At 36.3% G+C, this 21,561-nt stretch overlaps 1 protein-coding gene across 6 annotated transcripts in view; it reads left to right on the top strand.

Annotated features, from left to right (window-relative positions):
* LOC139964757 (uncharacterized) overlaps positions 1-21,162 on the top strand; it is a 32,603-nt gene extending 11,441 nt beyond the window's left edge. For 4 of the 6 annotated variants that reach the window (XM_071966698.1, XM_071966700.1, XM_071966701.1 and 1 more), the window contains 14 exons: positions 2,857-3,189; positions 3,721-3,860; positions 5,687-5,936; positions 7,090-7,719; positions 9,787-9,903; positions 12,094-12,306; positions 12,658-12,738; positions 13,411-13,553; positions 13,784-13,948; positions 14,991-15,023; positions 16,802-16,891; positions 17,382-17,593; positions 18,823-18,995; positions 19,345-21,162. In XM_071966698.1, the coding sequence (XP_071822799.1) occupies positions 2,857-3,189; positions 3,721-3,860; positions 5,687-5,936; positions 7,090-7,719; positions 9,787-9,903; positions 12,094-12,306; positions 12,658-12,738; positions 13,411-13,553; positions 13,784-13,948; positions 14,991-15,023; positions 16,802-16,891; positions 17,382-17,593; positions 18,823-18,995; positions 19,345-19,790 (3,026 nt within the window). In that variant the 3' untranslated portion in view covers positions 19,791-21,162. The remainder of the gene's footprint in view (positions 1-2,856; positions 3,190-3,720; positions 3,861-5,686; positions 5,937-7,089; positions 7,720-9,786; positions 9,904-12,093; positions 12,307-12,657; positions 12,739-13,410; positions 13,554-13,783; positions 13,949-14,990; positions 15,024-16,801; positions 16,892-17,381; positions 17,594-18,822; positions 18,996-19,344) is intronic. The other 2 variants (XM_071966699.1, XM_071966704.1) reach the window with 2 other exon arrangements.
* The last annotated feature ends 399 nt before the right edge of the window (positions 21,163-21,561 follow it).

Here is a 21,561-nt window from a genome sequence, read left to right as displayed (position 1 = left end):
TCTTTAAGTTTTTGCATGCTGCCAGCCTCCAGCCTCCAGTCGTTTTTACTATTGTTACTTGTTTGTTTTAGCCGCTGCTTCCTAATTATTCCCTCTTTTTTTGGGGGGGGGGGGGAGGCAGTGAGGGTGGTTTGTGTGATTTTATTGACCCTCAGTTAATAACTCAGTACTGATAATTTAAAAGAGAAATTACTGAACTTGTCAGAAACTAATCAAGCTATTGGGGTATAAATATTAAATACTTAACAGAAAGTTGAAAACGGGAAAAAAAATGGATTCTTTGAAGAACCTTAATAAACTAAGAATTGTTGAAGTTTTGAAAAAACATTGCACTCTCATTGGTTCCAATAAAAATTATTCCCTTTTTGCAGTTGGAACCTCTGCAATCCTCTTTATGTAGCTTTCTGCAATACGTGATTTGATTGACCCTCAGTTCAACCAAGAACAGATAGTACTGATAATGTTACAGAGAGAGTACTGAACTTGTCAGAAACCAATCAAGCTATGGGGGTATAAATATTAAACCTACTTGACAGAAAGTTGAAAGTGGGGGGAAAAAAAGGATACTTTGAAGAACCTTAACCTAAAAATTGTTGAAGTTTTGAAAAAACATTGCACTCTCATTGGTTCAAATAAAAATTGTTCCCTTTTTGCAGTTGGAACCTCTGCAATCCTCTTTATGTAGCTTTCTGCAATACGTGATTTGATTGACCCTCAGTTCAACAAAGAGCAAATAGTACTGATACTGTTACAGAGAGAGTGCTGAACTTGTCAGAAACTAATCAAGCTACATATAGGGGTATAAATATTAAACCTACTTGACAGAAAGTTGAAAGTGGGGGGAAAAAAAGGATACTTTGAAAAACCTTAACCTAAGAATTGTTGAAGTTTTTAAAAACATTGCACTCTCATTGGTTCCAATAAAAATTATTCCCTTTTTGCAGTTGGAACCTCTGCAATGCTCTTTATGTAGCCTTCTGCATCTATAAACCAGTGATTGTCTGCCATATTTATATTGCCAGATAGTTCTTGACTGTATTCATTCTCTCTCTCTCTCTCTCTCCATTCTGCTGAAGGTCCTATGCTTGTCCTTTTAGCACAATCTTTTATCACTTAATAAAAACATTTACATTCAGAGGAATCATTTTCATAAAATTGCAAATCTTTATAACTTCTCCTGGTTTAGTTTATGCTCTTCCAATTCAAGATCATGTTGAATTTGCAAATTAAAAGACTTTGGTTGTTTTTTTAAAATTTTATTCTGGAGATACAGACTTTGGGTTACAGAGTCATTTGTCATAAACTTGTTGCTGTTAATGTATTCAGCAACTCCTCCCACTCACAGGATACACATTTGAAATTTATCTGGTTGTGAAAGTTTGAAATTTGTCTCTATTTTGGGGTTATTTTTTTCCCTTCAAATTAATGCTAATGGAATAGCATGTAAACAATAAATGATTGTTTATGTATAATTTTTGTATAAATTTGAAATTGTGCAATAACATTGACATATGAAAGTCCAAATATTAACTGTATAGTACATGCCATCTGATACAACTTCTGTTCTTCATTTATGATCAAGTCATTCATGAATATTCATTTTTAGAAGCATTTACTACTAACTGAATTGAATATATATCTATTTCTACATTTGCAACAATACAAATACAACAAAAATATACAAGAAAACTAGGAATTCAAATTTCAATTAAATATCAAATAAATACCAATATATATTGTAAACTTTAACAATTGGATATTTTACAAAAGTTGAGGAAATTAGAGAGAAGCGATTCTTATCGAAAATATAACAACAAAAGACACAAACAGACACCAGTCCACCATCCCAACCATCCCATTCCCTTCCCTTCCCCCTTTCCCTTTCCCTCCCCCTCCCATCCCCTGGCCCTCAAGTAACCTTGTACAAGCCTGTATGTATTCTGCTGTCATCCTCCATCTCCCTATTTTGCATACCAATTAGCTGTACTTGTCTTTATTTAAATTGGACCCCCCCTCCTCTCTCTATATTTTATGCAATCAAGCATGGCTTTATTGCTGTTTTTGTTAGCCATCAACAGAGTCCTTACACCAGTGATAAATTAAATATATGGTTGCTGCCATGATATAATATTATAATTATCTCATATACCTAACCATATACTTTATGCAATATTCAATGTTCGCAGTGTATATACCTTTATCCTTCCCCAGATTTCTCTAGCCTTTATTTGATATATGGTTGCTTTCATCTTATAATTCTAATTATCTTTTTTAAATAATCCTTGATACATTATACAATATTCAATGTTCGCTGTGTTTATACCTTTATCCTTCCCCAGATTTCTCTAGCCTTTATTGATATATGGTTGCTTTCATCTTATAATATTAATTATCTCTTTTGATCAAACTTGATACATTAAACAATGCTTAATGTTGGCTGTGTTATATCTTTATCCTTCCCAGATGTCCAAAGCTTTTGTTTCGATATTTAATGTGGCTGTTTTTTTGTTTTTCTTAAGTTCTACAATTTTATCTATTCCTTTTTCCATTTTATTTACCCTGCATATTCAGTTTGATGACACTTTTGTAAATATGTTTTATTTTGATTTAATTTTAATTAAATATGTATCAATGAACAAACCTTAAAGATGTAAGAAAAAATTGTTTTGATATCTTTAGAGATGAAAGTTACTGATGTGTCTTATATGTCAATATACCAGTTTAAGATTAAGCAGTCCAAACAAATGCTAACGGACAGCTTAAAAGTTGCAACCAGCTTATCCTTGTCACAGAAAGAATTAATATTCCTTGTGCAGTAATCACTAATGAGAAATTTCCTGAAATGTCTTCCGTCAGATGACACAGAAATAGGGAGCATTGCCCAAGATTCTGTCACTAGTGATGAGTGGCCTGAAGGAGGTTTAGAAACGGATGGAGAGGCACTGCCTCAAGATGATGAACCTGGAACAGTTAATGCCCCTTGGAAGGATGGAGATGCCCTCAGCAAGCCCGGTGAAGAACTTGACGGAAAAGAAGATGTGGTGGATGGGAGCAGGGGCACCGGTGCCTCTAGGTTACAAGATGAGTTTGCTGATGGTGATGCCCCTTCTGTAGGCACAGCATCAACAGCAGACGATGCCCTCATGGGAAAACAGACGGAAGGAAGAAATGCCTCTTCTGAAAAATCAGGTCAGAGGGAAAAAAAGAGGAAAATGCTTATTGTTGAGATTTGTGTACATTTGCTTTAGTATGTGATTCATGGAAACAACATAAAACATCCCCTTAAAAGACAAAAGTGTCAGTAATTTAAAGGCATGTAAAAGCAATTTCATGGCAGGAAGGGAAAGCTGTATGAGTTCAGTATTAAGGATAGGGAATCAAATCCAGTGCCTTTGTTATCCAATCTCGATAATGTTTCATATGGTATTTTGTGTGCAAAAACTTGTGTTACCTACCTGCTATTGTGATGAATGTTTTCTTCTGTTATTATTATTATTATAATTCAAAAGTGATATGCTGTGCAAAAAGATGAACAATAAATGAATGAAAATTGGGTCATTTGTTGTAACAATAAAGAAACCATTATCATCCTCTTTCCCATCTCCATCTCCCTCAAAGAGCCAGTTTTTTACCTCTTTGGGCCAGGTATATCTGTATGTTTCATGACTTACAACTAACCAGATGTTAGGCTGAAACTTTCAATCTTTTTCTGATTCTTAGACGAGCTCTCAAGAAGCAGGCAAAGCTCGTCGTCAAGGACCTCCCTGCTGATGGACCAATTGGAGGAGGAAGTAGCAGCAATTGCAGAGGCGGTCCTTCAGAGGCCCAGATCAGGGAGAGATCTTGCCGAAGACGCCCAGGTAATCATACATATATACGCTTAAACGTCATCAGTATCACCCCAAATATGCTAGACAATCGAGTAATGGTCACTCATGCTCGAATTTAGAATATTACTCTGGAACCTGTGAAGTATCTTAGCTCACCCAGGTGTGTAATTGTCTGGGACTCATTAGAAAGGTCAGAGCTTCTAAAAAAGGGCTTTTTGAAAATTTTATAGAGCTATGGGGCGGTCTTAGCCAATTGAAGCAGGGAGATGGTGTATCTCTATTTCAGCTGCTGTTTGAGGTTGTTAACCTCAGCAACGCTGAGGAGGTAAGAATCTTCTGCGATGTATGCAAGAATAAAACCAAATTCCGTGCCAACCTTTCAAAGGATACCCTGCCATCAATAATCACCCGTAAAACAAATGGCTTCAACAAAATGGAGTGCTATCGCTTTGAGCCAAGTAAGGACTTACTTCAAAAGGCCAAATCAGCATAGCTCTATCTGTTAATATCTTAGCATGCCAAAATGTGTCAGATAAAGTTTAAAGGATATACACCAACACCTACTGTAGACAAATAGTTGAAACAGAGTTCAGGCAACCTAAGAAACGCAATACTACCAATTGGTTTTAGTATGCATTGTCAAACATTTTCATAGAAAAGAACAGTTTTTATTTGTTGACAATTACAACATACTGGTATCTCACAGAGTTGGTATTGTTGTCCCAATTGGAATTGAATGACAGTGCTATATGATAGCCCATAAAAGTAATTGAGTTTTTTTTTCATGTCCTTGTTATGGTACATCTGGATTACTGCTAGGTATAAGGCTAGGAGTTAGGGCCATCAAATTTTAGTGTATTGTCACTTTGGTTCCTTTTCTGAGTACAATAAAAAAAAAAGAAAAAAAAAGAGTAGTTCCCTAAACTATTATTTTCATATCATCTATTTGTTTCTTCACAATATAAATACAGAGAAGTTAACTAAGTGACAAATCATATCAATAACAGGGAAAATTGTGAAAGGAAGCACTCCAAAAAATCCAGAGGGCTTGTCTAGTAGAGCACTCCCATAAGTATATAATAAGAACAGTACAAGAAAACAATAACACTTATATCCACCCACACACCAAACCAACATGTAAAACCACCCATCCCACCACCCACAATACATACATATACACATATGCATACATACACAATTGAATACAAATACACACAGGCATACATATATATATATATATATATATATATATATATATACATATATATATATATATACATCAATATATATATATCAAAATCACAAATGATTTTCAAGTTGGTTAGCATCATGTTTGATCTCTAGAGTAAGGCAAAATATGTCTTCAAAAACAGAACTAGTATTGTTCGATACAGGTGACAAACGCCTACAGTGGAATTACAACCTTCCTTACCGGTTTCGAACCTCTGGACATACAATCAGCGTCCATAGCCTAGTGGTTAGGATGTCCGCGTACAGAGCGGAAGGTCTGGGTTCCAATCCCGGTGGAGGCTGGAAGTTTTTTCACTGTTCTTGATTTTCCAACTCATTACTATTTTCATTTATATATATATATATATATATATAGATATATATATATATATAGATATATATAAGTATATGCATATACATACATATATACATATACACCCAAGTTAATATGAACAAGTATGCTTACTTACAACGCAAACACATATACAATCATGTATATACATCTATGTTAGGGGGAAAACAAAATTACAATAACAAAGGGTTGGCTACAGCGTACAAGATACAAATGGATTTGACATATTTGCAGTGTAAATGTCCTGGACTTAAAGAGTTATCTTTGTCTACAGCTTGCAGCAGCACTATGGAGGGAACGGCTGGGTCAACTGCTTCAAGCAAGACCGCCCCCCGATGATACTCGATCAGTGATTGTCAGACGGAGAAAGAACTCCATGGACGGATCGTCGGTTGCATCGTCAGACATCGGCCAATGGGACGGCGCCGATCTTCTGACAGGTGTCGAACGAAAGTCCAGACGAAATAGAAGAGTGTCATCTGCCCAAGCCGCGGTCGATTTGTTTGACCCTTCTCTAGATTCAGGTACGTTAATTATAACAGAAAATAGGTTTTTCAGATTATGTAAAATTTTGCAGGCTTAACACACAGTCATTTTTTAACATACCACAATTTCTCATTAATGTTGACATTGTAATGTTTTATACTATCATTTTAGCTGGTATGTAAGTGCTTTCTTCCCAAGTTAAATTGCATAGAATAATCTGCCGTAACTATGACAGCAAAAAAACCCATTCACGCATGTCTTGGTCGTTACTTCATCGTTCAGTCCACGTAATTGCTAATTTCGCCATATTTTTCAAATTCATAATCATTATAAGCAAATCCTGCTTTTTCATGCTGACACAATCCAAACCTTGCACAGCTTTTCATTTGCTAGATTTTTTGCTAGATTTTATGATTAAAATTGATTTGCACTTCATTTCTACTTAATGATCTTAAATGATAAAACCCTCCAATAAAACCGACTCATTTACACTTGTATGTTTAATATTGGTGATTTTGTTCTTTGTCAAAAATTAAATTGGAAAATAATTTGTTTTACCCCCCCCCCCAAAAAACAAAACAAAAAAAAACAATCATTTGAAAATGAATCTAATCACTTGATGATCATCATAGCTTCAGCCCAGATACTGCATGCAAAACATGCTGAGCCTTGACACATCTGTTATGATAGTATTGTAGCTATCAGCTGATACTGTTATCTGTTATTATATAGTATCTTGTTAAATTTGATTTTATAACATATTTTATAGCTATTTCTTTTCACATTTTTATTTGATTAAATCTTTTGTAGCCATTTGTTGCATGTGTTACTTCATGTGTTGTAACCACTTGTTCTTTTGCATTAATATGTAATAACATATTTTTTCCCACTTGTTTTCCATTTTATTGCATATTTTGTAGCCATCTTTCGTTTAATTTTATAACATAGTTATTAGCAATATATGTGTTTCACTTTATTTCATGGCCACTACTTGAAAGCCATCTTCATTTATTACATTTTCCTTTTTTTCCCATTTTTTTTTATATATTACATTAGACACGCTACCAGCTGCTTTAAGTTTGCAAACAAAATTATTTTCAACCTTTGATCATTATGTAGCTCATCAGCAATTTCATCTGCATCTTTTCATCTCTCCATTGCATCATATCTCCTCATTTCAAATGACTGCAGAAGTTAGCTTGGATTCTCAGATGAAAGCCATCGTATCTCTCTCTGAAGATGAAGACAATCAGAGTATTCCTATAGCGCCCTCAGTCCAGAACAGGGGTTTGAGTAGGGCTAGTGTTAGCGATAGACACAAAATCCCTTCTGTCCAAAGTGGTAGAATATCCAGTAAGAGTTTACTTGGCCCGGCAGGAGATGGTGTACCTCTTGTCCCCACCCCTCCTGTGTCCAGCAGCCCCACCCTTCATAGACACTCCCCGGGGTCTGGTAAAAGCCCTTCTGCTGTCAGGAGGTCTGGTGGATCATCACAGGGTAGGTCTCTAATGGGTGGGGATGGAGACAGACCTGGGTCTGGACAGTCTAAGCACAGTAGATCAAAATCAGCTACGAGTATTCTTGAAAAGGAGACAATTTTAAATGAAGAAATGAACAAGAAAGACATAACAAATGAAGGTCCGGTAGGTCGGTCAGAGACCGAGATACAATTAGCATCACAAAGTAGAGAGAATCTTGACCAGACCACCTCGAGTGGGTCTGCTAAGAGTGAAGTAGGTAAGAAAGAACCAGAGGAGAGAGATACCTTGGACTCAAAGGAACCACAGAGTATTGGCCCAGCGGCAGGATTAGCTGTAGAGAGTGAGTGGTTGTGCTGTGATTTAGGAGTGCATTATCTTCAAACTTCAAGCTCTGATTGTGACTTTTTGCAGATTGTTTTTTTTTCCATCGTGTGATGATGTTTTTGATGGATTATGCACATTTCTATGAGAGTGACCAAAGTGCAGTCAGTTTCATATTTCTCCTTTTTTTTCTTGGCACTTACTCTTTCCATTCTTCATATTTCTTTATTTTTCTATGTAGCTCAGGACTGGTAGTACTCGAGTACATACTTACATCTTAGTGGAGTGTTAGCTCAATGGTTAACGCCGGTGCCTTCCAATCATAAGGTCCCCGGTTCGAGTCACTCCAAGATTAATGTATGTCGTCCAGTTACAGAGTTGTTGACAATTGACAATTCATAATCATGGACGCTAAATATGAATGTAAGAGACTGACTTCGGTCAGCTTGCGGCTTTGATAAGCCAATGAGGCTTCTTCGCGAGTTCCTGCTTGCAGGAGGATCTAAAATACATACTTGTACTTTGTAATTGAATAATTTGAGTACAGTTTTCTATACTCATTCTTGTACTCATGGGTTTGTACTGGTACTCACACTGAACAAAAACAACAATATCATATACTTGTGGCTTTGTGCTGTACTCATCCTGGGACCTATACTTGTACTTCGGACCTTGTACGGGTTATTGTACTCAGGACATGGTACTCACATTACAAGTCTACTCTCAAGTGTCTAAGTCCTGTTGTGAGCTATGTTTTCTTGGGGGTGGGGGGGGGGTTATGCAGTAGATTTGAGAGTGACTGAAGTGTGGACTTGGCATTTCATATTTATAGATGCTTCTCTTTTATATTTTCTTTTCTTTCTTCAAATTGACTATTTCTCTTTCATTTGCCTTTTTGCTTCTGCTTTGCTTTCTATGTAACAGTTTGTCGCCCTCTTTCTCTCCCATGTGCAAATCATCACTTACTAAGTTTCCTTCTTGGTTATTATTAGGTGCTTGGTGCTATCAAGATAACGTTTAACCCGAGATTGAAGAAATGTTATTGTTCTCCTTTTCGCTGCTACAATTAATGCAATTGGCTTTGTTTTCTGATTAACAAAATTTTGAACAATAGAATGTTTAATATATGTAAATAATAACAATAGTCACAACAGCTATGACAGCTGTCAGTGTACAGCTATGTTCATAATGACGGGTGTGACCCCCATGTGGGGAGGGGTGTGGGGGTTGTGTCGCAAAAATAAATTAGATGCAAAATGGTCCATTCTGAGACATATTTAGGCTATAAATTAGATATATAATTATGTCTATAGGCAAGGTTGTGCTAGTGAGTACTTTTCATTTTGTGTGGTGTTGAAAGGGGGGAGAGGGGGTTTACACCCTCATACCCCCTTGATCCATGCTTGTCCATTAACACTGGCTTGGACAGTCTGCAATAACAAGGAAGCTACAGAATCATCTTATAATGAATATTAACTCTTCTTGTGACAATAAAAATAATTCTGGATTTCACTCAGTTTGAATTGTTTCAAATGCATCAAGCTTTTAATAAAACTCCTTAACGAATACCTGGTTTTGTTGAACGTTAGTTTTATGTTTGTTATACAAACATTGCTGGCATGCATAGATGAACCATAATTAACATATTCTATTTCTACAAGTAACTATGCATGTATGTATGTATTCTATTCTCTCAGTATGGCATAGGGTTTAGTTACACAGTGAAGTTAATTAAGGTTGTATCAAAGTCAATAAAGTCATGCTAACTTTAATTGGATAATCCAGGTGAAAATGTATTTCTGACAGATAAAAGAAACCGAGGGACATATTCTAAGCATTCTTGTGAATATTTCATTCAATTCCTGTGACATACTGATTAAGTAACATCTAAAGTTGACAACCTTGTGCCAACATGTGAACTTTGAACAAACAGATGTGACATCATTGAAACACGCTGACATTTCCGATATATTTTTTCTTCAAAATTTTACATCCAAAAAGCTGTGAAATTTTCAATGAACTTTCTCCTCTCTTTTAATTCATACTTTCATACAATTCATACTTTCATACTTCATTCATCTGACAGAAGATTTGTCATCTACCGTTGACTCTGAAGGAGGAAAACCATCCAGCCGACAGGACCCTCTGAAACTGGATGTCACCCACTTCGGTGTCGCGGATAAACCGAAAGAACAGAGAAGAGGTTCGGGCCATATTCATAATTTCTATTTTCTGTTACATAGTTTGCGGACGTTCCCCTAAATTCGTAGAGCAGGAATCATGCTTGAATGTATGACCGTCGTTTGGGTATGAGATGGTTTTGTGTATGAAATGTGTATTAGTGTGAGTATGAGATGAGAGTATGAGATGTGTATGGGATGTGTATGAGACGTGTACGAGATGGTTTGGAACATATGTTATATTGATACAAACGACACTTTTACCGAAAATTAATATCATCTGTGGAATATTATCGGCCAAGACACATTAGTTGGTGTGAGGAAATTAGGAATTTTAAGATTTTGTCGGTTTTTTATTGTGGTTTGGAAATGTCAGTGAATTTAGGGAATTATTTTCGTTTTCTTCAAGTTGTAATTTAGTAAAGGGCAGATTCAGGGAGGTGGCCCAGAGCCTCCCACTTCCTCTGTAAAAAAATGTTGCCGCTAAATTTTAGTTACAAAAGTAATTTTAATTATATCAAGGTAGAAGTAGACAAAATTTTAGGCACTCTTCGTGCACGATACATTCCACTCATATTGACATAGTGTTCTTATAAACCGCTATTTCAGTAGTAATTTTGATAACTCTAGGGAATAATTTTTTCAGTACCGCTATTAAGCAAAATACTATGCAAATATAGTCCAACTAGTGCAAAGATTTATCACAATTTTGTTTACACCGAAACCATTAAGTATTGAATACTGGGGCAAACTTCAGAGAATTCAAAACTGCTACACAAAATTTGAACACTAAATTATAGCCTGTAACTACCAAGACTTGCCTCCTCAGCTAGCCCCCTCCCCCATTCCTCCCCCTCCCTTTGGAGGAAATCCCCAAAACTGTCAAATCAGCTGTTTTGCGACTTTCCTTCTTGGACTGTTTCTAGTCTGGTTGTCATCGTTTATTGTTGAACTCTAGCCTGAAAGAACTGTGTCATAATTATATCTCTCCGATTCACTCCACCGCCTTCAAACAAATTCAACTGTCCCTTGTATACTTGTTAGTTTCTATATATGTCAATGCACCCTGTTGAAGTGTGGTCCAGTTCTTTAATGAAAGGTGTGTGAAGCTGCTTCCATGGGTGGAATGTAGGTCAAATTTGGATCAATGTAAACACAGAAAGGTGCTGCTATGGGCCAAGGTGGAGCTACAAGTGTACTGCAGACATCTAAAGTACCCACTGTCGATAGGTTATGTGGCTTTTTAGTGCATTTAATATGTACATCAGACATTCCCAGAACCATATATATATATATATATATATATATATATCTATATATATATATATATGGTGTCATATAAACATTGTTTCATAATGTAATTGGTAGCTTTGATGTTGTAAATACTTTTATCTACATATATTTTGGTCATGGTATATGATATAGTGGTATTTTTGAGGGTTTTTTATGTACTGGGTGTAGTAGTGATGTAGTTTAGGATATAATTGGGTGAAGGTGTGGTGTATTTGTGGTGACATTGTTTCTAAATATTCTGGGCAGATAGGAATGGAATAGTGGGTATATTGTACGAAGTATGTTTGAGTGAAGTTATGGGAAGTGTTTGCAATGTTTTTACTTTATATTGGGTGAAGGTATTGTGGAATGGTTGCAGTGTTCTAAATACTTATTGTTTGTTGGTATGGTGTAACAGTTTAACATCATCTTATTGACAAAAAAGGTTAATGGATGCTATGACTGTAAAGATGTTTTTAATTGCAAAATATGCATTTTGAACAAGTGTGTAACAGCACAAAGTCCATTGGTGTCATCTGTTTTCCCCTGACTCACTATTAATAGATCTTGTCATGCTCAATTGTCTTCCCAGCAATTATTAATTCATTAATTTATTAATTCAGGAATTTAAAGTTTGCATCATTATCATATAAAACAGTGTGGGAAGTGCTAAAATAATGATGGATTATAAAGTCAACTTAAAACATTCTTAAAACTGTTATTAACATTTTATAAAACTTTTATGTACAGTTTAAGTTCATTGGAAAGTCTTACAATTTCCCTAGGTGACCCTGAGGTCATTGGTTTTGCGTCCTTATTGTCAAATTTGTTCCCCTCTCCCACGGTTCATTTTTTTTTTTTCTTTGACTTTTATAATTTCCTTCAATGTTGAAATGCAGCCATCTTGTTCCAAAATATTACCTTTTCTTCTAAATCTCTAGCGTCCGAGAGTAAGGAGGATAGTGAGTTAGAGAGGATTGTGGCGGACATTGATCTCCTCTCCAAGACACCAGGGACTGCCTCGACTAAGAAGTCAAAAGGTAGCAAGAGTTCAAAGAGCCAAAAATCAGACAAAAGCAGCAAGAAATCGGGAAAAAGTCAAAAGTCAGAGAAAAGTGACAAAGATGAAGACAAAGCAAAGGAGTTTATTGTCAGTGAGTTCGAATTTTTTTTTTTGGGCAATCATTTTTTTTTTTTTTTTATAAAATGAAAAAAACTAAGTTGCCATCCCAGCGGCGGTTTACCACGTATGCAAATTTGTTTGTTTGTTAGTGATTTGCTTGATGTTTTGAAAGAAGGAAAGCCAAATTTGCATATTTTATAGTTTGTAACTATTTTGGTACAAGGAGACAGTTTGGGAATTGCTTCGGGGTCCTAGTTCGCATATACTCATCCAGTCGATGGGTCAGTGACTAAGTTTTGTTCCTGGATATAATCAAGAATGAAATGCCTCCTCAAAATACACTTCTAAAAATCCATCATCTGTTGCTGTTTTTAATTTACAGCCATGCCTCACGACGATAAAGAAGATTATTTGGCTTACAAGCCGGTGGAAGAACCAGAGACGAAGCCCAAACAAGAAACAGGTAATAGAAGTGGAACCATACATGGATTTGTAGCCAAATAGTTGGTCATTTTCAGATGTTTAAATATCTTATTGGACTATCAAATCTACGGTTTCTTCAGATTGATAATTGGACAACCAGAGTATTTGCCATGGCTGGAGTCTTGGACTTTTACAATATGTCTATCTTATCTCAGCATTAGTTCTCAGAGAAAAGTCCAGTTGACCCTACAATGTTGTAAGGAAGACAGCCATGAGAAACATTTTGTATGCACTTTTTGTATTTCTTTGCTCAAAATACAGAAGTGTTTGTGTAAATTCCGTCTTCTACTCATTTTACTGTCAAGTTACATATTTGATATGACTGTTAAAAAAAAAATGTTATAGTTAAAAAGTTTTTGAATCTTTCCCAGTTGTCTTTTCATATGTGATTTATAACGACAATATGTAAAAAGTGTCTGGCTGGGGGTGATGAACTGTGGAGAGGCGATTAGATAATTGATTTAATTGGACATTTTACATTCATTTGTTGAAAAAATTGTAGGAGGGACTGAACCATGACCAATTTTAATCTTGAGGATTTATTAAAATTGATAACCAATAGGCAAAATTGCTTTGATTGTGGAATTGTATAAATTTGCATATTTCTTGTCAGATGCATTTCACTGTTCGTTTTTTCCCGTTTCATTTCCAGGCAAGGTTAACCCTGTCGTACCCAAACCTCCCAAGAAACCCAAGAAAGAGAAAGCCAAGAAGGATAAACCGAAAAAGAGCAAAAAGAAGAAGGTCGAACCGGCTACGGAAGAGAAGAAGCCTAAGGATACTCCATCTACAGAGGTAAATATTCCAAATCACAGAAATTTAAATTCAAATGACATTTAACTGTTTGAGACAAAACAAGTAAAAAAGGTCAAATTTAAAATATAATTCTTCTATATCATTTTTCCTCCATTTTTCTATTTCAACTAGATTTTCAAATGTAAGAAATCATTCCTGTAGGGAGGGAATCATTTCTGCGTGTAATTTTTTTAAATGTTTATTGTGTGTTTTTTGGGGATCATTTTTAGGAACCAGAGAAGAAAGGTGAAGACAATGTGATCAAAGCTGAAGATTCAGAAAAGGTTAATAAAGATGCACCCGAGGTAGGAGGAGAGGCAGAGAATGTTGAAGAGGATGAAGAAGATTTAGTGAGTGTAAAGGCTGAATCTCCTGAGTTCATCATCATCCATGAGGTAGGTTCATCGGTCATTTTAGAGGTGGGCTTGGGTGAGAAATTAGGAAGGGGGAGGGGGGGGTGTGTTGATGTTAGAAACAATGCATATGTTAGTGTTAATGTTTAACAGTATGTTGATTTTTACCATCTTCGGTGTAGCTCAGTTGTGGGAAAACTGCATGAGGAGGATTTGTGAGGGGTGAGGCACAGGGGGGGGGGGCATCGGAAGAAATGATAGAGTGAACTGAGTCTGTGATTCAACTTGAGTTGATTTAATAAATATAGAGTAATAATAAATATTGACTGGATTTGACTACACATGAAGTGAGTTGTCGCAACTCTGTGGAGGGGGTGGGTGGGAGGGAGGGGTGGGTTGGAGGAAGGGGTGGGTGGGAGGGGGAGGGGTGGGTGGGAGAATAGGTAGGTGGTGGGAGAGAAGGGGTGGAAGGGAGGAGATGGGCTAGGGAATTCTTATTGTAGTTGGTAATTGTTTCGGGAAGATTAAGAAAATGATAAACTGGAGGTTAAATGGTTCAGAAGTGATGTTAATATTTGGCCTGTGAGCAACTGCCGTTAGCAATTTTTAGGATACTTAAATCTGTGGCCAACAGTGATGGCCTGTAAGTTGTTCAATGTTTTTTTTTTAATCTTTTATATATCTTTTGTTGCTAATAGTGACCTGAATATCTATTAACACTTCACCCAGTCCATTAGAATGGTCTACTTGTCTTATGTTTGATAATTCCACAAGACCTCAAACTAAATCAAAACCAAGCAATGGATGATTTGTAAAGTTTTTCTTTTTGTTATTTTTCTGGAAAAACTCACCCTTATTATGGTACTCTTTACCACATATTCCAATCTCAGAACCCATCAATTTCCAATTTCACAAAGTTAACCTTGTTTAATAGCATGTTGTGGAGGAAGGGGTGAGATCTTATCAACCTCCCCCCACCCCCTCCCTCTCTGCATTCAAAAGAAAAAAAATGAATGCATTTTTTATCTGTTTTTTTATAAATTGGTATTCATTGTATTCTTTTATTCCGTCGTCAAATTTAAAGGAATTTTCGTCAGATTCAGAACCGGAAGAAGAGGTATTACATTGTTTTACATGATTTTAAATTCTGCTAGCTGCTCTGTCTCCTTTCAAAAGCAAAAATTCCCTCAAATTTGTTGCTATCTTTCTAGCTCTCACTCCAACACTTTCACCTGTTTAGGCTTCCACAAACAAAATCTTTACAGAGAGAGAAAAATCTCTTGCTGATGCTTTTTGCAAAATATATATTTTCTATCTCTTTTATTCTTTCTCTCATAATGTAATTCTTTTCAATCCTTCCTTTAATGTAATCAATAGTAATCCTGCTCCCTAACTCTATATTGCATGTTCCTTTTTGCAGTTTTATATCTAATAACATCAGATTAAATACAAGATCATTAGTTTAGATTTGTATCTATATATCTATTAGATCTCTGAACAGACCTTGCCTTGTAATGTAGGACTTATTTCATAAATTGTATTCTTTTTTCTTGATTGGTTTGAATATTGTAATGCCACTGTACCTTGATCCAAAATTTTTTTAATATTATGTCATGTAGGTAGTGGGTGAAACCTCTCCAACCTTCCCCCCACCCCCCACCCCCCCCCCAGTACCCAAAAAATGAATAAATAATTATAAATAGTAAAAATAATACCACATGCAAGAGCTAATGATAGGGTCTCTACTATTAGTCAACCCTGTCCCTTCCCTCAACCTCCCCCCTTCCCCTTAAAGCAAAAAGACAGGATATTCCAAGTTGAGTGTATTGCCCTGTCATTTACAACAGAGCACACTAAATAGTTCTGTAATAAATATAAATGACAAGTGTATGCTATATACACTCTGATGCTTCTATGGACATCATACTCTTCGCCTAATAACTATTCACCTCTCCTATCAGTGCAACTGGGTAACCCTCATTGCTTATAGTTGGTTGCTTTCATAGTCCTGTTCTTGGCTAACTTTTAGCTCCGTTCTCATTAAAGTTTGACCTTATATCCTGCAGCAATTAATTTCTACCGTATAGTATGCTGCTATTGTCAACTATATTTTTCTTTCTTTCTTTCCTTTGACTGCTTTTACAGTTTATTTCAACGCTATCGTTATTTTTCTTGGTATTGTAGTTAATAAGTATCTATTTATGCTATTTACAGTGTTCATTGATACAGATCTTTCTACTTTTGAGTGAATAGCTTATCCATGCATTGCCACCTTATAACAGAGTTGTCACTTTTGTCATCAAAAAACAACCTACTGAGTAGTCAAAATCAATTCATTGTTGTAATGCTGTGTCATGCTTACGTTAATGGGTGTGAAGACTCACGCAAAAATAAACGTCTAATGCCAGTAATTTGACCTAGTTTCGAATGAGGTGTAACAGAAGTGTTAGACACCACCATCGATCCCAGAAATACACTACACACACAGCTTGCCACCATCAGTAATTAGACACTAGTGTACAGTCAGTACATACAGCTGCGGTCAATACCCACAGCACAGTGTACAAACAATACAGCGATGGACATCTCAGGTCTAGCTAAAGATAACAAGGTATCATGTTTCATTACTGTACTGTCTGCATTTTGTAGCGACACGAAAAAAACGTCACTTGCTAGCAACAGAAAGGTAACTTTTTCAGATGGCCACATGCGGTTTGGGGCGAGTCTTCAATGCCAAAATATAGTTGTTACAAACATTGAGTAGTGTGATAGTATCTACTCCTGCAGTACTATTGATGGTTTTACTCAAATAATCTCAAGTCCGAGTCAATGCAATGTTTGCTGCTTCAAAAACAAACAAACAAGTTGCCATGTTTTTTCTTCTGACATTTTCAGGAACAACCGGTTGAAGTTGAACTCCCATCTGTAGATGACTCACAGGAGGAGGGTCCAGCTATGTCAGAGATTGGCACAGAATACACAGAGGTAAAGCTTGCAGGGAGATTGGAAGGGGATGGACAGAGGTGAAATGGGAGGGAAATTGGAAGGGGATGGACAGGGGTTAAGCTGGCAGGGAGATTGGAAGGGGATAGACAGAGATTAAAATCTGGGAGGGAGATTGGAAGGGGATGGACAGAGGTTAAGCTGGGAGGGAGATTGGAAGGGGATGGACAGAGATTAAAGCTGGCAGGGAGTTTGCAAGGGGATTGACTGAGGTAAACTGGGGGAATTGGGAGTGGCTTGAAATACATAGAGGTAAGCTGGGAGGGGGTTGGAATTGGATGGACAGAGTTTAAACTGGGAGAGGGACTGGTATTATGGTATCCTCTTTTATTGTGCTTGATGTCCATTTTTCTTGTGTTAATTACTTCTTACCATGTGTTTAGATATCCCCTTACCCTTTGTTTTAATATCCTCTTGCATTGTTTTCGATATCCTCTTACCTTGTGTATTAACATACCCTTGCCTCGTTTAGGACTCTTCGCACCACGGACCGGGGAGTCTTAGCAGATCGCAGGCGAGGGCAGCAAAGAGAGCAGCAGAGACGGATCGGAAGAAGAAAGAGATTGAAAAGAAGCGGAGAGAAAAAGAGGAGGCCAGACGCAAGTCACTGGAGGAGCAGGAGAGGAAGGAGAGGATCAAGTTGGAATTTGAAGAAGAAAGACGAAGAAAGGCAGAGCAGATGAGGTTGGCGATATAGTTCTGAGCAGTTTCTGTTCATCTCAATCTTTCTCTTCTCATAGAGGTGGGGGTGGTGATCCTCTGACACCAGTTTCCATTGATGTCTAATAGAGTCTTAATTTAAAGACCTTAACTTTGCATTCTATTGTTTCCCACTAATCTGGTATATAAACTCACAGGAAACACAAAAATAGCAATCAGAAAAAATGTAGTTGAATTGTTTTTTTTTTAATTAAAATTTTTTAACAATTTTATTTTAGTTTTTAAATGACACTAAATAAAAGTAAAACTGAGAGAAGAAAAAAAAAGTAATTTGTTGTAATGCAATTTACATAAACCTCAATAACAAATAATTTGGTGTAAAACAAAAGCAACAAATAAATGAAACTAAATGAAAGAACAAAAAGATAAATAACCAAGGAGAGTAACTTGTTAATTTGTTATACTAGTACCACATCAAGATATTAAATATATCAGGAATTTTTTTACTTTTCAAAAACATGAAAACACTATAAAGCCTAGGTCTGAAACCCATGCAAAGGAAATGTAACTATGCATAGCATTGTTTAGGTTGTTTAATTGTCAATAACTAGTTGGTCTTATTCCTAAAAATTGATTGCATTATTCAGGCCAAACATGTAATATATACCATGTTTTTAACAACTAATGTTCTAGTTGCATGAGCAAAGCAATTAATAGATTTTAGTGGTTTAATGCTGCAGGATCAGTGTTAAAGGGTGTGAAGACTCGCGCAAAAAGAAATGTCTAATGCCGGTAATCTGACCTAGTTTCGAATGAGGTGTAACAGAAGTGTTAAACACCACCATCGATCCCAGAAATTACACACACAGCTTGCTACTATCAGTTATTAGACACTAGTGTACAGTCAGTACATACAGCTGCGGTCAATACCCACAGCACAGTGTACAAACAATACAGCGATGGACATCTCAGGTCCAGCTAAAGATAACAAGGAATCACATTTCATTACTGTACTGTCTGCATTTTGTAGCGACACTATTAAAACGTCACTTGCAAGCAACAGAAAGTTAACTTTTCAGATGGCCGCACACGGTTTGGGGCGAGTCTTCAATGCCTTTAAGTTTTAAAAATTGTTCAACCGGGCTTACATTAGCATTCAGAGCTGTTCGTTGCAGACGGATGCAAGATTGACTTTTGTTTGTCTGTAGAGTCACGGCCTAAAATGTATCGTAATTTCCATCTCCTTCCGTCAGGTTGAAACAAGAAGCGGATGAAGAAGCCAAGAGAAGGGCAGAGCAGTCGCAGCAGGAGAGGGAGAGGCAGGCCCTCCTAGCAGCAGAGAGGGAACGTAAACAACAGGAGGAGTACAAGAAGAAACTGGAAGCTCTTGCCAAGAAGAAGAAGGAAGAGGATAAATTGAGACAAGGTGAGAAATCCGAAAAAAGAGTTCGAGTTTAACCTTTTCATAAATATCAGAACGTTTATCGACTGTAGAATATTTGAAAGCATACACGTGGTAGGAATTGTATTTGTTGCTGACCATCTTTGATTTCTTGATAAGATGCAAGCAATTGTTTACCTTCAAAGCTTGAAATTTTAAAGATGAATAGCTTAGTGATCATTTGGGAGGAATCTTCGAAGAAGTTATACAAATCTGAAAGCCGAAAATTTTAGAAATTCTTTGATATGACTTGTACAGTGTATTAGTTCTTGAAAACATTTCACATTTTCTAATAAAGAAATTTCTGTTTTTTTTCTCCAAACAATCCGATCAGAAATGGAGGAATTAAAACGTAAGGAGGAAGAAGAGAGAAGGAAAGAAGAGGAGGAGATGTTGGCCAAGATGGCCGAAGAGGAAAGATTAGAATACGAGAAACGGAAGAGGGAGGAAGAACTCATCGCTCATATCAAGGCCGAGGAGGAGAGAATGAGGCGAGAGATTGAGGCCAAACTGGCCCAGGAAGAAGCGGAGAGGTTGGCCATAGAGATGGCTAAGAGGCAGAAGGAGCTTGAGATCAGGTTGAACTTCAACCGGGAACTCAACTCCGAAGCTAATATCTTTGCTCATTCTCAGGATGTGACGAGGGCTTTCACCTGGTCGTACTTTGAGCTGTTAGAGTACCTGGGTATTCCCATACCGGAGAATTTGAGGGAGAGGTACCTGAAGGGGCAACTGGTTCCTCAGAACCACCAGGGGGGACATGGTGAACCAAGCGAGTAGGTGATGAGGATCGTATTCAGAGGTGGAAAAGGTACGATAGGATTAATAGATAGAGTGAAAACTTGCTATCTACAAGTGAAGATAAATGGTGGGAATAAAAGTTGAAAATACAAACTTTGTAGAAACCAGGATGATTTATAATATTAACATGCAACGTTGGTCCTAAAATGCATCATATGGTAGCTCTGTATATGAACCACTTTTGTGTTCTGAAAAGGGGACTTTTGCAACTGTTTGCACAGGACAAATATAGATAAATCAATTAATTAAAGCATAATAAAAGGATGCTCTTTAGGTCATAGACATTTTCTGTAGAGAATGAATTTCATGATAGACCCAACTACATGTTACACACATAAACACAGACATAAATTTGATATCACCCTATGGACCAACTGAATCAAGCTTTATGCTGGCCCGCCCATGGTATCACATCTCGTAAAAGTCCCACCCTTTCCATCCTCCCTTTCTTTTCCTTTCCCTTCCCCTCCCGACTCCCTTTTTGTTGGATGTTGTTACAAACTGAAATGATGATTTAGAGGGATGCATCTTTAACCAAGTCTTCACTTGGTATGAATCCCTCCACGAGCCGATTCTTTTGGGAAAGTTTTAAAACCGCTAAGATAAGTTGTAAAATATTTGAAAAGTAGAAATATCGTTCTTTACTGATATTTGATATAAATCCACTTTAAAAAACTTTTTGAAATGTTATGCAATGTTTAGATATCTCTGTTTATTTTCGATCCACCTTGACATATATATGTGCCTTTCTTTTGTAGTGTGTGAACTTTCTTTCTTTGCATAAATTAAAGATGGTCAGTGATTGATAAGTTGTAATGTTTCAAGTTCAAGTTATTCTTTATTTTAGAAAAAAATAAATAAAATGTAACTAAAAAATTAATAATATTTATTAATCAATGTCATCTTAATTATCATCTGTGTTGACCTTCAAATGTTGGCCTGTTTAAAATCTCTAAAAAGGGTTGAAAATACTATATCAGCAATTTCCAACACTTATATTCATTCCTAAATGACGAGCAGTTTTGTAAAAGACATTTCCATTTTCTCTTTGAGAAAAGCAAATTCATGAGGATACAAGTAATAGAGCATTTGTTCACAGGTGCCCAAGTATTTTTCTTTTGCTTATCTGGTTGATATGGAGGCAATATTTGTGAAAGTTAAATTGGATTGATCAAATATTGTATATGAAAGTTGTCTTGCATATTACATGTATCTAAAATTCCAAGATTGATGCTAATCATGTTTCTTTTGTCCATCCTACTTAAATTGAGAAATTAATTGAAATATTTATTGCCAGAGATTTTATTATTGTGAATAGAGTAAAATAAAAAATAAAATGTACTTTAATGAGTCTGCATTATTTTACGTCATTTTTTGTGATTTAATTTGTATTTGTTTGATTTGTTGTTTTAAGGAAAGTAAGAAATCGATGTAAATAATACTCTAAAATCAAAATATTACAGCTCTGTAAAGGGTTATGTCATTCAATGTTTAATTGATTCCAGATTAATTTTCCAAATATGCTAGAAAGTCAAGTTAATGGTCACTCAATTGCAAACTTTAAGAACTATTTTGCTGTCCCGAGTCACTCTCAAAATCTATTCCCCAGCTCATTCAGACATTTTGTTATTTAACGTAATACTTCTCAAGTCCCGGGTATGATTTTAAAATCGCAAAAACCACCAGAAAAATAAAACAAAATAATCAGTGTTAAACTTAGGTTAAGTCTTGGCAATTTTTGGTACATCAT

The sequence above is a fragment of the Apostichopus japonicus genome, chromosome 23 (genome assembly GCF_037975245.1).
Source record: "Apostichopus japonicus isolate 1M-3 chromosome 23, ASM3797524v1, whole genome shotgun sequence".
NCBI classification, from domain to species: domain Eukaryota; kingdom Metazoa; phylum Echinodermata; class Holothuroidea; order Aspidochirotida; family Stichopodidae; genus Apostichopus; species Apostichopus japonicus.
The sequence above is the reverse complement of the archived record's forward strand: the minus strand, read 5'-3'. Positions and strand labels throughout refer to the sequence as shown.